This window comes from Bos mutus, chromosome 16 (assembly GCF_027580195.1).
Source record: "Bos mutus isolate GX-2022 chromosome 16, NWIPB_WYAK_1.1, whole genome shotgun sequence".
Classification (NCBI taxonomy): domain Eukaryota; kingdom Metazoa; phylum Chordata; class Mammalia; order Artiodactyla; family Bovidae; genus Bos; species Bos mutus.
This window is the reverse complement of record NC_091632.1, coordinates 54452033-54468329: the sequence shown is the minus strand read 5'-3', so window position 1 is coordinate 54468329 and position 16297 is coordinate 54452033. Positions and strand designations below refer to the sequence as shown.

Below are 16297 nucleotides of genomic sequence, written 5' to 3'. Positions count from 1 at the left end.
CAGCTGTCGGGCTCGAACTGATGAGTGAGCTTGTCCCAGGCTGCAGAGGAGATGGGGAGATGGCTGGCCATGGACCTGTCCTCTGGGCAGAGCCCAGGCCCCTCACATGCTCACTCAGTGCCTCTCAGCCCCGCACCCACCTCCACCCACACTGCACTCTAAGGAGCTTCCTCGGTGTCTCAGGGAGCCAGACTTTTCTATTTTTTCCCAACTTATTGTCAAAAAGCCTGTCTTATTTGGAACACTTTCTCATCTGTTTCTAGATGAAGTCTCTTAGAAACACTCTAGTAATTTAAAATCAGCCAGCAAGCCACTCGCCTTAGCCCTGTTTTCATTAAGCCAGAGACCACTGTGTTTCCTGAAATTCATTAAAACAAAATAAGATTGCACCTGAGAACCGAATGGACCACGGGGAGGGGACAGAGTGAAGCATGGTGCTCTAGGCCCTTGGAGGAGTGACCAGTCACAGATTCCGGGGCAGAAGATCTGTAAACTGAACCCATCAGTCAGTAATGTTTACTCAGCTCCCAGAGAAGGGAAGGCACAGTGTCTGGTGCTTACAGTGGGAAAGATAATAAAAAGTTAGGTTCAGTGTGTAAAACACGGGTCACCAGCAGGGCAAGCAATCAGAAGTACATAGAAAAGAACTCAGCTAACTTGTAGGACCACACTACCAGCCAGCCAACCAACCAATGAATCAATCAACAGTGTCCACCTGATTCATGGTAACCTGCACCAGCCCAGCGCCGGGGACTCGACAGGCTGAGTCAAGTGCCGAACAGGCCTCAGAGAAGCTCCTGCCAGGCAGGTTGAGCCCTGGGTGCATTTCGGAACCGACATGCTCCCCGGCTGGCTTCTCTCCTGGGCTTTCTGGATGCAGGGTCACACCACACCGGGGCTTGCTGCAATGGAAATGAACTTCACTCAAACCTAATCTAATTTTCATATTTCCCTGGCCAGCCTGAGAGACAAGTGGGGAGAAAGAAAGAAGCCAAGGGGGTAACACACCAGGTGTGGGGTCAAGTGTCAGGAACATGAGGAAGAAGAGAGAGAGAGTCAGGGAGGGCCCACGCGATGGGTGATATAAATGAGCTATCAGTGGAAAGCTGGGGCCTCAGGTGGGGCCCAGCTGATGCAGCCACACAACACACTGCCCATCACTGATTCATATACTTTTAGCAACTGATTTTCAGTTGCTAACCTATGGACAGGTTGAACATCTGCTCCCTACCTGGACTGGCTGTCATAACTTTACTTCATGCCTAACAGTTACACCTACATGTCCGTGCACCTATCATAGCGGGGCTGGCAAGGAACGGTGGAGGGGCAGATGAAAATCCATCAACAGAAAGCAACCCACAGCTTCTGTCATCTTATGACACTCTCAACCAAGAACCTATAAATGACTCCCCATTGCCAACTGCAATAATTCTTATCATAGTTGCCAGATGCTCAAGGAATAACTTGATCTGGGCTTACGTTTTCTGTTTATCATCACATCCATTAAGAATATTACCGTTATTGAGTTAATCCCACTCTGTTGTCCATAAACCACGCTCTTAATGCCCCAAGCTGCCTCAGCCGACAATGCCCTTTGTCCCAGCATCCTTCAAGGCCTGGCTCAATTCCAGTGTTTCCCTATAGCCTTCTTCAACTGCTCTGGGCCATCTTTGTCTAAATATTTCCTCCACTTAGCCCTCACTTCCTCACTCAGCACTTGGCAATGCATCTTGGTTCCTGGTTCACTGTTCTCTGTTTCATGTTCTTTGTCCTTGCTCTCCAATGAGATTACATACTTTTCACAGTGGCTTGGTTTTCTATGCTGCCTGGCCCTTCCCAGACACACTTGCGACTTTCATATCACCAAGCTCTAACAGCACAGAAGAGGTCTGATCGATGTTTAACAACTTAAAAATAAATCCCATTGACTATGCATCATCTTATGGAAAGGAAGGCATATTAACACCAATATTCTTTATGTTATTCGCATCATCTTATACAGTGTAGGAACCACCTCTACCAACCCCTTCTTTTTACTTCTATGTGAGAAAACTGAAGCCCAGAGAGTATAGCTACTCCCTAAATGTCACACAACCCAAGACCCCAAGTCTCCTGCCTTTCTAGCTCAGTCTTCCCACTGCACCACGCCCATAGGAAAAGCCCAATCTGCTCACTCTCCACCAGCACGGATCTCCAGGAATGGGACTGGAAAGGTGAACCATCAGGATGTTTGGTTTCTCTACGTGTACTATAAAGCACTCACAGAGCTCAAGGTTCTCTTCCTAGTAATATATTTCTAGTTCGTTTTCACTAAGGAGATAACAAAAGAATTTAAGTTTTCCAAATTCGAAAGCAACCTCCACTAACAGATGACTGCTTGCCTCCCCTGCAGTTCCCAACATCTCCAGTAACTGTAAAATCCAGCCATCGAGCTAGGAGTTTCCTTTGAGGAGCTTTATGGCTTCTCTTAAAGAAGTTGCCTTTGATTTATGCTGATCATGTCTGACAGTCAGCATTTCTCTTAATAATAATCATAAATAAGTGAGACAAGGTCACCTCGCATGCAAGGAGCGTATCTCCACTGCCATATCCATTAGGGAGCCCAGGATCTACAGCAGCTGCTCACAGAGGTTCGATGCCCTCAGCACTCCCTATGAAATCCCATCTCTGGCACCAAGCCCGGTGCTTTGATTGTACACCAACAGCCAAACCTAACGAGGGACCTTCAGAGAACACATTTCCAAACAGAGGCAGCACCAAGCAAGGACATGTGCAGGGTCTGTGGTCCATTTTCCAAGTAGTTGCCTTAGTTTTTCTTCCCCTCTACTCCAGTGCAACAGCCAAACCAAACAATTCAAATAAAAAAAAAAGGAGTCAAGCTATTGAAAGAATAAACTGGATAGGTAGATTCAAGATGCTAAATTAGAGTATGTGAAAGCACTCTGTAACACTCAAATGTACATGAGCACATAACAAATGTCTCACAATAATCTGGATTTTGAAGACAAAGATTGGGTAGATTGTAATGAATAAGGTTTATCGAACAAGTATTGGGAAGGCCAGACCTTTATTTTTTTTTTTTTTTTTTTTTTGCCAAAGGCTCTGGCTTAAACTTTCTTGTTATTTTTAGTAACCACTATCAGTACATTTTAATGCCCTTGACTCTGAAAATAGGACTCAGCAGTTGTCATGTCATGCTGAATAGATTTCTGTTCTCCACTTGTATTATATGGGATTCTGCTCCCAGGTCTGGTGGTGAGATTCAGGGCCCAGGGCCTGATGTGGGGCACCATCAAAGTGAATCAAGGCCTGATGCACACAACACCTGGGAAATAAAAACATCGAGATTCTGACAGCCACGATGACTCCCAAACATGCAGGGAGGCTAACATCCTCATGGTATTTCATAATCTGTGATGGGATGGGTGGATGGGGCAATCTATTAATACCTCATAACATCTAGAATTACAGCATGACTCTGTTGTCCCCTGAAGTTTTTTTTTTTTTTGAGGCAGACAAATGGTTTATCGTGTGCACTGACCACAGTCCTTACATCTGAATTAGAATATTCCAGAGTTTGTGCCTGTCTGTAGTGTGAGAATAGGAAAAAGCAACCCTGGGGTTGAGAGAAAAAAACTTGAGAAGCAGTTGCTGGCTGGAGCAGCTGCAGGAAAAAGGAAACCTTTCTTTTGGGTCTCATCTCATCTTTTAATTCCAAATGTGCTGGTGGCATCAATATTCCATTGGGCAATGGTTTCTGAGAGCTCCAGGTTCTACAGAAGGAGCACAGTGTAGCTAAGGACAGGCTAGGAGGGCTGGACAACAGGCCACTCACACATCAACCAAGGTGCAGAACTGCATGTGAGGCTCTGCAGGAGACAGCTTTCTTACAAATGAGTCCTGTGCTAAACATGAGTGGCGGCAAGTTCTCTGAAGGCCGTTTAAGAGCAAAGATGAGTCAGCAAAATTCTCAAGTAGCTAAAGATGTCCTTGGTTTCTTCTGTCTTCTCTCTTTGTCCCTTTCTCTTTTTACTGACCTTTCACCTCGCCTACCCTATGGCCACCTGAGCCATCAGCTCTGACCTAGGTCCTCTTCTCCTTGCCCATCACAACTTACTATCACATGTTTCCCCAAACTCCAAAGAGACAAATCAGTGGGCTTTATACACAGCAGTTCCTCCAGAGGACTTATTTGTCTTTTGATAGGAGATTCCTGGACATAGCAAAGACTTCCTCCAAAAGCATGCATTTTGGTTCCATAGTGAGGGGGTGGTGTGCTGTGTGTGTGTGTGTGTGTGTGTGTGTGTGTGTGTGAATGTTGGATATTTCAGGCCTGACTATTCCACCAGTGTGTGTGGAGGGGGCAGTGGGGTGGAGGTGGGGTTGCCCCCACTGCACCTTCCATAAGACAGTGGGCTTCATTCCACCCCAGAGAACGGCTGCTAGGCTCTGGGAACCACTGGGTCATAAGGGTAGCTGCTGCTGCTGCTGCTAAGTCACTTCAGTCGTGTCTGACTCTGTGTGACCCCATAGACAGCAGCCCATCAGGCTCCCCCGTCCCTGGGATTCTCCAGGCAAGAACACTGGAGTGGGTTGCCATTTCCTTCTCCAATGCATGAAAGTGAAAAGTTAAAGTGAAATCGCTCAGTCGTGTTCGATTCTTAGCGACCCCATGGACTGCAGCCTACCAGGCTCCTCCGTCCATGGGATTTTCCAGGCAAGAGTACTGGAGTGGGATGCCATTGCCTTCTCCGAATGCATGCATACATGCATGCTAAGTCGCTTCAGTTGTGTCTGACTCTGTGCGACCCTATGGACAGCAGTCCACCAAGCTCCTCTGTCCACAGGATTCTCTAGGCAAGAATACTAGAGTGGGTTGCCATTTCCTTCTCCACGCAAGTGTAGCTACAATGACCTGATCCCTTGAGTGGTTCTAAACTGCAGTATTCTTGGTCCTTGAGCAGAGAAACCAGGTGTCTGGGGTCAGAATGGGGAGATCTCATGCAGGAAGAGGCCTCTTCCCGCCCCCCACACCCCCACCCTCCACAACCCATGGCTGGTGAGTGAGGAGTGGTGCCCTGGGGGCCTGCCTTCTCTCTGGGCTGAGACTGACCAGCATCACTGCCTGAAGCCTGAGTGATGCCCTGACGGAAGGTTGGTTTTGACAGTGATGGCTCTGTCCCCAGCAGGTGACAGGTGGCCGGGACAGGGGTGCCTTGGCTCCCATCCCTGCATCCCAGGGCCCACCCCACGCCCACCAGGTACCCACGTCTACCTGAGTTGGCGCGCTTCTTTGGGGCTTTGAGGCTGCGGCAGCGCCCGCCCACGGAGCTGCTGTTCTCACTCATGGAGTCCTGGGTGGACGATGCACTGCCAGTGGCCTCGCTGTCGCGCATCATGCTCTCATAGCCACTGCTGCCGCCGCTGTGGTAGAAGAGCGCCGTCTTGCCCATGGCGGGCGGCAGCTCCCCGCTTAGCACGCTGCTGTTGTCGCTGCCGTGGCCGCTGCTGCAGCGGTGGGGCCGGCGCGGCGGTGTGATCTTGCTGTAGGGCGAGGGCAGCGGGGCGGTGGGCGGCGGGCGCTCGTCGGTGGGTATGGCGCGGTCCTCCGCCTCGGGGCCCGCGCGCCCAGGCGGCCCTCGCCCGCCCGCGCCGCCCTGCAGCAACTCCGAGATGCGCCCGTTCACCGCCCGCAGGGGCAGCTTGGATGCCAGGCCGGAACCCCGGCTCCGGCTCAGCGACTGGGTGGACCAGGACATGTGCTTCCCGCCGGGGGGCGGCCCGGAGCTCTGGCCCACGGCCTGCGGCAGGGACTTGGTGGAGAAGCTCAGGGTCTTGGTGGTGGAGGTGGACAGGCTGCGGGCCTTGGGGCTGGCCAGGAGCAGCTTGCTCACGGCGGAGATCTTGGACTGGCTGGCCTTGGGCGAGGCCCCGGCGGACTGCGTGGGGCCCGGGTTGGTGGGCGAGGCCCGCGCTGCGGCCCGGGCTCCTCCCTGTGCGGGGCATTGTGCTGTCCTTGCCCGTGTGCAGCCGGGAGCTCATGGAGGACAGGCTCTCGGCCCTCTCCAGTGAGAGGCATTCGTAGTGGCTGACTGTGGTCCTACCCAGAGAGTTGGTCCGGCTTGCCAGCTGCTCCAGCTTGGCGCTGAAGAGCTTGCTGCTGCTGCTGGCATCCTTCATCTTGCTGCTGGGCTCGTCGGGGAAGCTGGCCAAGAAGGGTGCAGGTTGGTTCAAGGGGCTGCTGGAGCTGCTGCTGCAGGCACTGTGCTGTGGGCTAGCCCGGTTCTTCTGGTCCAGGCTGGACTTCCGGACAGGGGGCAGCGGGGGAGTCCCTTTGGGCCGAGCCAGGACACAGTGCTTGGGGGACGCTACCTTCTTCTCCAGGGTGGCCTTGGAGGGCTGGGTGCTGGAAGCCGAGCCAATGCCGTTGGTCTCTGAGGCGCAATGGTAGAAGAGGCTGTCTAGCTCCTCCTGCCTGCTGGCTTTCTGAAAAGCCCTGGGAAGACTGCTGGACTTCAGGCTTTTGTTGAGATGCACGGGGCTCTGGGCAGCCACACTGGGCAGGGCCATCTCACAGCCATCCACCACTCTCCTGAAGTTGTCGGCCCCTGGGGAGGCAGACACCTCACCACTACTGTTGCTCAGCCTGTCACTGGGGCTGGCCTTCTTGTCCTGTTCTGCTCTGGCCTCAGGCTTTGGGGGGCCCATGGCTGTCTCAAACCTACTCCCTTCTTCATTGGGATAAGCATTCTCTTTTTTTACCTCCTCTTCTCGTTTCAGCCAGGGGTCCTCAAATTTCATCTCTTTCTTTGCACCACTTTCCTTGCTCTCCTGGGACTGGGCTGCTTTGGGGACTGAGCTGACGGTGGCCAGGGACACCTCAGGCTCTTGGACGTTTCGGGGGCTCATGGAGATGCAGGGGTATACTGTAATGTTGGTCTTCATGGGGATGTACCCTTCGCAGTTGCTCAGACTGGCCGTATTAGAGATGGTGACCATGGCTTTGCCCAGGGTGGATATCTTGCAGCCTTTGATGGGGGCTGCCTTATTGAAGGAGTCTTCCCCCATTTCAGACAAGATGAGCAGGTTGTCGGGGCCTGCCTTGGGCTTCTCCCGGCACACCACCGCAGTGTTCTGGATGCTGCTGACAAACTCCGAGGCAGGAGGATCTGCCATTGCTTCCCCGTGCCCAAAACATGCCTGTGCTATGAAACTGTGGCACGGCTGCTCACCGTCACTGCCTGTGCTCATCTCACTCAGCCAGGAGCTGATGGAGGAACGTCTGCTCCCCGCCTCCCGGGCCTTCTCGTCCAGGTTCAGCTTTGGGAGGGGCAGGAACTGCGTGATGCTGACCTCGGACACAGGAGCCACGTTCGAGTAGCACTCCAGGTCCTCGCTGATGCTGCCGATGATGCTGACGGGCCGGGAGCCTGAGGCCAAGGCCTGCACCGAGCAGTCGCTGTTGAAGCTGATGATGCTGGTGGGGCGGCCACTGTCTAGCACCCCGCTGATGGTCAGTTCCTCCACCAGCGTGAACACCAGCTCATCCTCACCATTCAGCTCCAGAGGCTGCTGTACCGTCACCATCGTGGTGCTCAGAATCTCCTTCTTGGAATCTGGGGAAGTTGCTGCCTGATGATCGTCATCCACAGGGGTTTCTGGGAACCCTTCACTCCCAGTAGACATGGATTTCTTCAAAACCTGGGGACTCATTCCAACCGGGGGCGTGCGTACCTCGGGCTGCAGCAGGGACTCACTAGACACTATGCCTGAATCCTTGCTCAAGGTGGGCAGTGGGGCCGGAGAAGGCAGGACCCCCTTCTGGGTGTAGACTTTGCATCTCTGGGAAGGAGAGCTGGCCGGCTTGTACTCTGAGGTCTTGGACAGACTGGCAATGCCCAGCCTGGGGGAGCCCATGGGCCTGGGCTTGCCTTCCACAAAGCCGCAGGAGTTCAGGCTTTCCCGGCTGCTCCGGAGGCTGGGGCTCTGCGCGAGCTGGGAAGAACTGTGCTGGCTGCTGCTGCCGGGGATGCTCCGGGGTGAGGCAGGGGTGGGGCTGTTGGTGAGCAATGCGGCAGGGACCGGGGAGTGATTCCTCTGCACCTTGGAGGCCGGGGGCTCCACACCTTCTCTGTCTGTCAGCTGGCCGTCTGAACCATCGTCTTCCTTATCAGACTCACAGAGCGGACTTGCTCCGGCTGCCTGGCTCAATGGGACACTCTTGCCTGTCTGCTCCGCCCCAAACTGGGCTGGCAGCTCTTCGAAGGGGAACTTGCTGGGCTCCTCGCTGCCATCGATGCAATCCAACCTCTCCTGCAGCTCGGCGAACGTGTTGCACTTCAAGCAGTCCCTTTCCGATTTGCTGGCACCGGCCTCTCCAGCCTCCGTGGACCGGCTGTCACCCCTGGCCTTTTGCAGGGCTGGCACGATAGGGACAAAATCTGGGGGCCCCTCGTTGTCAGTGAGCTCCTTGTCAGAGAGGGCTGTGCCATTTGGCCCGATATAGATGACCGTGTCGCAGGACTGCTCGCTGCTGGAGGAGTAGTCAGGGTCGCTGGACAGGTGAGGGATGGGGAAGTCTGACTCGACGGCGGCCCTGGCGTGGAAGGGTCTTAGCTGGGTGGGCCTGCGCATTCTGCCTTCCTCACAGGAGCTCTCTCCCCCAGAGGAGCTCGATGTGTACTGTGAGTGAGAGGGAAACAGTTAGTGTGGTGTCGTGGGGCAACTGGCCAGGTGACTGGCAGAGGCCATTGGCTCCACGCAGGCCATCCAGACCCCGGGCCATTACCCGAGTGTGCCAGGCCAGGTGCCCCAGCTCTGCATGTCATGCCCTCATACTACTGTGAGGCTCACTGGGGAAGCAGAGGCTGCTCATGAAATGGGGTGACCAGCCCAGGTCCCATGTGACCTCCTAAGGACTTGAGGGGGTCACTAGTTTGCACACCCAACCATGTATGACAGTTTGTGCCATGGGACACTGGTTGGAAAGATGTGCTTTTGACCAAATATATGTGTGTTTATATATTTCTTTTATATATATATATATATATATATATATATATATATATAGGAGGAAAAAGCCCCCACAAATCACCAGCTGGCCACAGACCAGACTGACCACAATCATAATGATTTTCTCAGACATTCTTGTCATACCGCCACTGTCCTGGCTTTGCCTCTGCCTGAGAAAATGAGCCCAGTGGTTTCATCAGCCAGAATCAACCACTGAATTAACAGGACAACACCCCTTGGCCTGAAAAGTGCTTCCTGGAAATGCACAGGAAGTAGGGTCCCCTGAGCAAGGAGTAAACTAATAGTCTCCTTTGGGATCAATCAGTTGAAGGACCAAGGTAGGCAAGATACAAACTATGGATATTTCCCATCGCTCTTAAAAATTTTCACCTCAAAGTCGCAATCGTTTAAACTCTCTAACGTGAACCAAGCACTCCCCATTAGGAGTCCAGGCTGGATGACTGAGGAAATCACCAGCAGTGGGGAGGGGACGGGACTTCTGTATCCGCCAGGAGGTAGTCCTACCCCGAGGTGGATGCTGAGCCAGGCCTTCGGCAGCCAAGCTCACCAGGCCCCTGGTGCTGGGGGGTTAGAAACAGTGATTCCGCTCTTTCTGACTCAGTTCCAGGGCAGGGCTTCGAAAGCTGCTACATCCTCTGCACCCAGCAAACCCCTTACCTTCGTTTTCTTTTTCTTCATCCTCAAGACTCGCGAAGCGATCTGGATGGTGGACAGGGTTTCGGCGTAGTTCCCAGCGGCGGCAGAGATGTGAGCGATCATGGTGGTGCGGCAGTTCACGTTCCCCAGGGACTCCCGCAGCAGCATGGTGAGCTTGCTTTCTCTGCCAACAAAGTGAATTAAGGCTGTATTAGTGGGCCATGCTTCACTCTGGCTGTCAGGGTAGGACTTCAGGCCCCTACATGGCTTGCTGTGGGCAGTGGGGTTCCCCCCTCCTTTTTTTTTTTAATGCGTACTAATTAACATCATCTTCTACATGAAGCTATTTGTAGTTGGCAGCTGAGCAAGTGCTTCTAACCCCAAGGATGGATAGCACCTCCCTTGGCACCACTGTCCTGGCTGTGATGGGGCATTCCTGTGTGTCTATGCATATGACACTGCCCAAAATGAGGCCTGGGAATAGAAATGAGAGGCAGGGATGGGGAGAAAGCAACTCTGTGACCCGTGATTGGGCATGCTATCTGCATATCGGGCCTTTCTCTGCAAATTTCCATACCAGGCAATCCCTGCAATAAAAAAAGCACTTTTCCAGCCATGAACTTGTATTGAAGAGCTATGTGTTTATAATACATGCAAGGTTTCTTTGGCCAAGGAGTTGCACCCACTTTAGTGCCATTGTCTCTTAACATATATTTGCACATGGTAGTGACAAAGGAAAAGGTATTCATATTCCTGATTAAAACCGGGGACACACAGACATAGACCCAAGCACTCAATCAGCAACAGAAGGCAGAACTTTCTAGAAGGACTCCTCTGGGGATTTTGCAGGTGCTGTGTGGGGCCAGTGTCCTGGGTAATGAGGCCCAGGAGTTTAGAGATGGTGTTTCTAGGCTCTTTAAAAAGTGATCTGAAGGAACGACTCATGTTTTTTCTTTCATTCCTGAACTTGTCTTGACATTCTTCCTGCCTTGCTTTTAAGAGGCTTCTGCTTACGTCATCATCAACTCTTGCCTCTTAACTGCTGCCAAATGTCATTTTGTCTCTGGAGCCGTCCCTGATCCTAAAGTCTGAGGGAGCCTCTTTGCTTCCCATGCCCTGTGTTGAGTTTGTTTTGCCAGAGGAGAGGGGATTTGTCCTCAGGCTTGTAATCCGGTTGTCAGGGCCTCCCTTGTGGCTCAGATGGTAAAGAATCTGCCTGCAATGCAGGAGACTCAAGTTTGATCCCTGGGTCAGGAAGATTCCCTGGAGAAGAGATTGGCTACCCACTCCAGTATTCTTGGAGAATTCCATGGACAGAGGAGCCTGGCAGGCTACAGTCCATGGAGTCACAAAGAGTCAGACACGACTGAGTAACTAACACTTTCACTACTTTCAGCAGTCAGCCATTGCCCCCCTCTCTGCCCCCCACCCTCCCCCACCCCAGTCAGCTCTCTGGAGAGAGACTATCCAGCTCAGGAGACCCCGTGTGACATGCAGGCCACTGTCAGCAGAGATTAGACCTCAGAGACAGAAAACCACTTCACATGTGACCTGCATCAGACCTTCAGGGAGAACAGACTTGTGTAAGAGCAATAGCTTCCCCTTTCCATCTGGGACCAATTAAGGTGTCAGTTCGGAGATACTGGGCTCACTATGGCTCAGTGCCAGTACAATTTAAAAATATATCATAGTTTCCCTTCAAGGAAAACACTCAGTGATAAAAGCGGTGGAACGAGAATGCTATGGACTGAATGTTTACATCTCCCCAAATTCATGTGTTGCAGCCTAACGTCCCATGTGATAGTATCTGGAGGTTGAACCTTTGGGAGGTGATTAGGTCATGAGCGTGGAGCCCACATGAGTGAAATTTTTACCCCTATACAAAAGAGCCTAGAGAGCTTCCTTGTCCTTTCTGCCATGTGCGGGAACAGTGAGAAGATAGCTACCTATGAGCCAGGAGGCAGGGCCCCACCAGGCACAAATCTTCCAACACCTGGATCTCAGATTTCCAGCCTCTAGAACTGTGAGGAATTCACTTAAGTCCCTCAGTCTATGGGATTCTGTTATAGCAGCTTGAACTGACTTGGACAGAAAAGTAAGTGGGTATGGAGGAGGAGCCCTCCAGCCCTAGCTCCTGGCTCTAAACATTTATCTTCCTTCAAAATGTCTATCAGGAACATCATGGAAACCCCCAGAGCTGACAACCAGATGGGGAAGTCAAGTTTCCTTCCTGGCACACATTCTCAGTACAGACACTGTACATGGATAACTCTAAGCCTTTGTCTTCCATATGGGAAGTGGGAGATACATCCCATCAGAGTTAAGTTGTGATCATGTATGGTTAATTCTTATTAGTTATGACAGTTATTTTTATTAAGTCTCCGGGAACACTGAGCTAGTGAATGCTGAGCTGTGCCCCTAGGGGAAATATGTGCGTTTATGTTCCTGAGACCCCTGGGTCACAATATTTCATCAATTGATCAACACATAACCTTGTTTTATGTGCATATCTATTTAAAGACATCCTAATTTCTATTTCTTATAAATAATGAATTATATGTACCTTCTATATAATAAAACACTAGCTGAGAAGGATTTAACATTTCCTTGACCCTGGGTAACATGACCATAAATTTCTTTGGCTTTCAGCCTTACAATATTTTCCACTATGCTTTAAAAGAAAAAAAAAAATGAGCATATTATGAATCCACCAGTACAGCCTGTTTCCACAGTATCATCATGCACTTCGATGTTACTTGAGTACTTTCCAGAACTTTGATGTATATACATCAGTGAATTTCCTCTTCCTGGATGTACCATATTGTTGATTCATTAACACTGAACTCACACCAACAGCACTATATTGTGCCTGAATGAAGCTTCTCTCACACATGTATTTTTTCTGTAAACCACAGCCTTCTTGCACTACACAACTGCAGCACTATACCTGGGGGCTACTTTACACAGTGAAATCACCAACAAAAAGCAGAGAAATACAAAAAAGTGTCACTAAATAGACTGCAAAAAACACCCTTGTTTACATGATGAGAGATGAAACAAGAAGACAAAGCTGTTGGCTTGTCCAGTCTCAGCTGGGAACATGTGCATTGGGTGGCTCAAACTTTTTATTACTAAGCATGTCTGCAAATTACCATAAAACTATGGATTTTGAACATAATTCACAACATTGAATCTGAAAATGATTCTGAGAATCAACTGTACTATGAAGTTCCTACTGATGAGTCTTGTTCATCAGTTGCTCTGCTGAAGGCACACCCCAGTTATTTATCCACATGGCCCTGTAAAGGCCCCAGGAAAAGATACCAAAGACAAAACAAACAGATACAGCATTGTTGTATCAAACTGTTTGCCCTGTGTGTTTCCACATGATTCCCCCATTCATAAGTCAATCATGGGACAATTTTTTATTTTTAAGTCCACATTGTTGGAGGAAGCCAGGGCCTATGCGTTGCTTGGCAACAAGCATTTTAGCTCTCCTTTGGAAAGCCAGTAAAACTGCCAGGAAGATTGTTTCACATGGGCCTCTCTAGACTCTAAAACATACCTGATGAGAGTGAAAGATGGTGGCTATAAAGTTTTTGTTTTTTTCTACCTCATCATGACCCTTTAACTTGGAACAAAGACAATTAAGTTGGGAAGAGAAGGTGAAAGAAGGGACAAACTGTAGGTTTGACTCACTGTCTTTGGCAGGAAAATAAAAAGAGTGAAAAGTTTCTAGGGCAGTGATCAGTTCAAACTCAGTCTGCACCTCTGCATAGACACCGAGGCAAGAGGAACAGGAGAGCACAGGTGCAGAACTGCTGGCCACCGAGCCCCAGGGCCAGGGTGGGTGAGAACTTAGACCTGGGGACCCGTGCGAGAAGGATGGGTTGGGCGGGACGGGAAAGGATGGGCGACAGAGTAGGGTTGACTGGGGTCTGGGAAGGACCGTGCTGCTCTTCTTTCAGACAGTCACGTTCTATGCACACACATTCCACTTCCCTCCCACCCCACTGCACACATTTTTTAAAACAGTTTTTTAGAAAAATGTCTTGCTTTTCAAAATAAGTCAACCTTTTATTAGCCATAGCAAGAGAACACCAAAAAAATAGCATAACGAGTAAATTTTCATTAATTTTATAAGAACATGACAGAGCACATAGTACTCTAGGACACGAGCTGACCAACTGAGGCCCGCCAGCCCAATCCAGCCCCCTGCCTGTTTTTGTAAATAAAGTTTTATTGAGACATGGCCACACTAATTTGTTAACATAGTGTCTCTGGCTGCTTTCACATGACAACAGCAGAGTCCATATATTTGCTATCTGGTCTTTTACAGAAAAAGTCCATTGACCCGTGCTCTAAAGTATTGACAAAAAGTGGTTTCATTTTAGACAGAGTGCCAAAAATTTATCAACAAGAACACAGAGGTATGTCTTAATTTCCTTGTATATGTGCTTGGTCGCTTCAGTCATGTCCAACTCTTTGTGACCCTATGGACTATAGCCCATCAGGCTCTTCTGTAGATGCAATTCTTCAGGCAAGAATACAGGAGTGGGCTGCCATTTCCTTCCTATTCAACAGTCTCTTTCTGACTTGACAGTTGTTCCTGTTGTCTTTCTTTCAGTTCATCTGTCTTTCTTTCAGATGTTTCCTGAAGGGAGAGCTTTAAAAATCAGCAGCATGGAAATAGGCAGAGGAACAAGCGCTGGTTTTAGAAATCACTCAAGCACCAGGACACAGTCATCAGCGACTGCCCTTTCATTTCCTGTGTGATACAGAAGCAGAGGCTGTCCTTAAGGGGCGATGAGGCTGCTCACCCTCCAACTCGTTAACTTGTGAATGTCTACAGCGGCTCACTCAAATAGCATTTGGTGAATGTGGGCCCTCAGGAGGCCATCCTGCAGACTCTGAGGATGTGCAGAGCAGAGGCCCTAGAGCCTACTACCCAGTGAGGGAGACACACAGGTAAACACATGTTATCTGACTTTGCTGGTGGTCCAGTGGTTAAGGATCCACCTGCCAGTGCAGGGGACACAGGTTCGATCCCTGGTCTGGGAAGATTCCACATGCCACAGAGCAACTAAACCTGTGCTCCACAACTACTGAGCCTGCATGCTGCAACTACTGAAGCCCAGGAGCCTAGAGTTTATGCTCCACAATAAGAGAAGTCACTGAAATGAGAAGCCTGTGCACTGCAACTCTCTAGAGTAATCCCCACAACTAGAGAAAGCCTGAGAGCAGCAATGAAGACCCAGCCCAGCCCAAAATAAATAAAATGTTAAAAACCCAACACATTATCATACCATCCATTAAAGCCAATGACAGAAGAGCAAATCTAAAACAGCACATGATAAAGAAAGACCCTCAAGACTGGGAGCGCCCCCACCATCACCGTAACTCCCTGATGGCTGGGAGCACCCAGACTTCAGTGGGTATAGCACAGTTCTCTCCTTGGCTGAGATTCTCCTATGTGGCCTGGCGTCCAGGGATGTATCTGCTTGAGGCTCCCCCTGAACCCAACAGAACTCTAAATTCCTTTCTGAAAGGACAATCTGGAATCTCAAGATCATTGTTCACTGACCCTGAGAGTTGGGAAACTGTCCCAACTGGTAAGTTGGTACAGGGCCGCCAGGGTCACACATTTGCAATGTTGGCCAGGTAATCTCATAAGAAAATAGATGTTCCTTTCATGACAGCTGTTAAATATATTTCTTCCCCAGAAAGGAGGTGAAGAACTCTGGACGTAGGAAGAAAGGCATCTACTGACCATGTTCTTTTGAAGAGTAGTGAGCTCTGAATCACCAAGTTGAGCAACTCAAATACAGCACCATGGATGGGCCAGCCCTTCTTCAAGGCCTGATTCTTGTGGGAGAGAGCCATAAATGTCCACTTATAGACATGGATCTGTTTTAAAAAATATGCCTCCTTCAATGCAAACACAATGAGGGCACAAAAAAAAGTAAAGTGACTTATATTAATTCCTAATGAAACAAAAGGAAAGGAACTTAGTTAACCTAGAAAATTAATCTCCAGAACAATGTGCAAGAGAAAGATTCCTGTGGGCAGCAGACATAAAAATCACAAAGACATACACACATGTGACCTCCCAGACATATACACAGGCATGCTCTTTTTTAGAAAAAGGAGACAGTGCTTGTTTATTTTTAAGCAATACCACATTGGTGTTGAAGAATGGAAACCATACACACAGAATTCTTACAGATGTCAGATCAAGATAACAACCAGGGTTTATATGCCAGGAAAATTCTGGTATCCCTCACGTTGTTAAGGATATGACTCTGGAACTACATTGCATTCTAGAAACTCTCCCATTTTCTACCCATTTTACCTGTAAACTGCCAGAATGTATTGTAGAGCCCCAAACAGAGCTTGAGATGTGGGCAAGAGATGCCAAGGATGGATGCAGCTCCAAGATTCTAATCTCCCAGCCTTAGACCCCAAACACCAGGCCCCTTCATCTACCCACTGACCACCAGGAAGAGGAAAAAAAATAGGAAGAAAGAACAGAAAGGAAAAGAAGGACCAGAGATAGGCTAAAGTCATGAACTTGCACAAGTTTCTGGCTCTGCTACAGCCTCTCTCCCGCTGACCCTGCCTCCTTCCC

The 16297-nt window shown here is 49.8% G+C and overlaps 1 protein-coding gene across 1 annotated transcript in view; it reads right to left on the bottom strand.

The window, feature by feature from the left end:
* The window catches only part of KIF26B (kinesin family member 26B), a 518142-nt gene that overhangs the window by 18652 nt on the left and 483193 nt on the right, over window positions 1-16297 (bottom strand). Inside the window, 3 exon segments of the mRNA XM_070385372.1 lie at window positions 5276-5966; window positions 5968-8682; window positions 9691-9853. Of these exon segments, the coding sequence (XP_070241473.1) occupies window positions 5276-5966; window positions 5968-8682; window positions 9691-9853 (3569 nt within the window).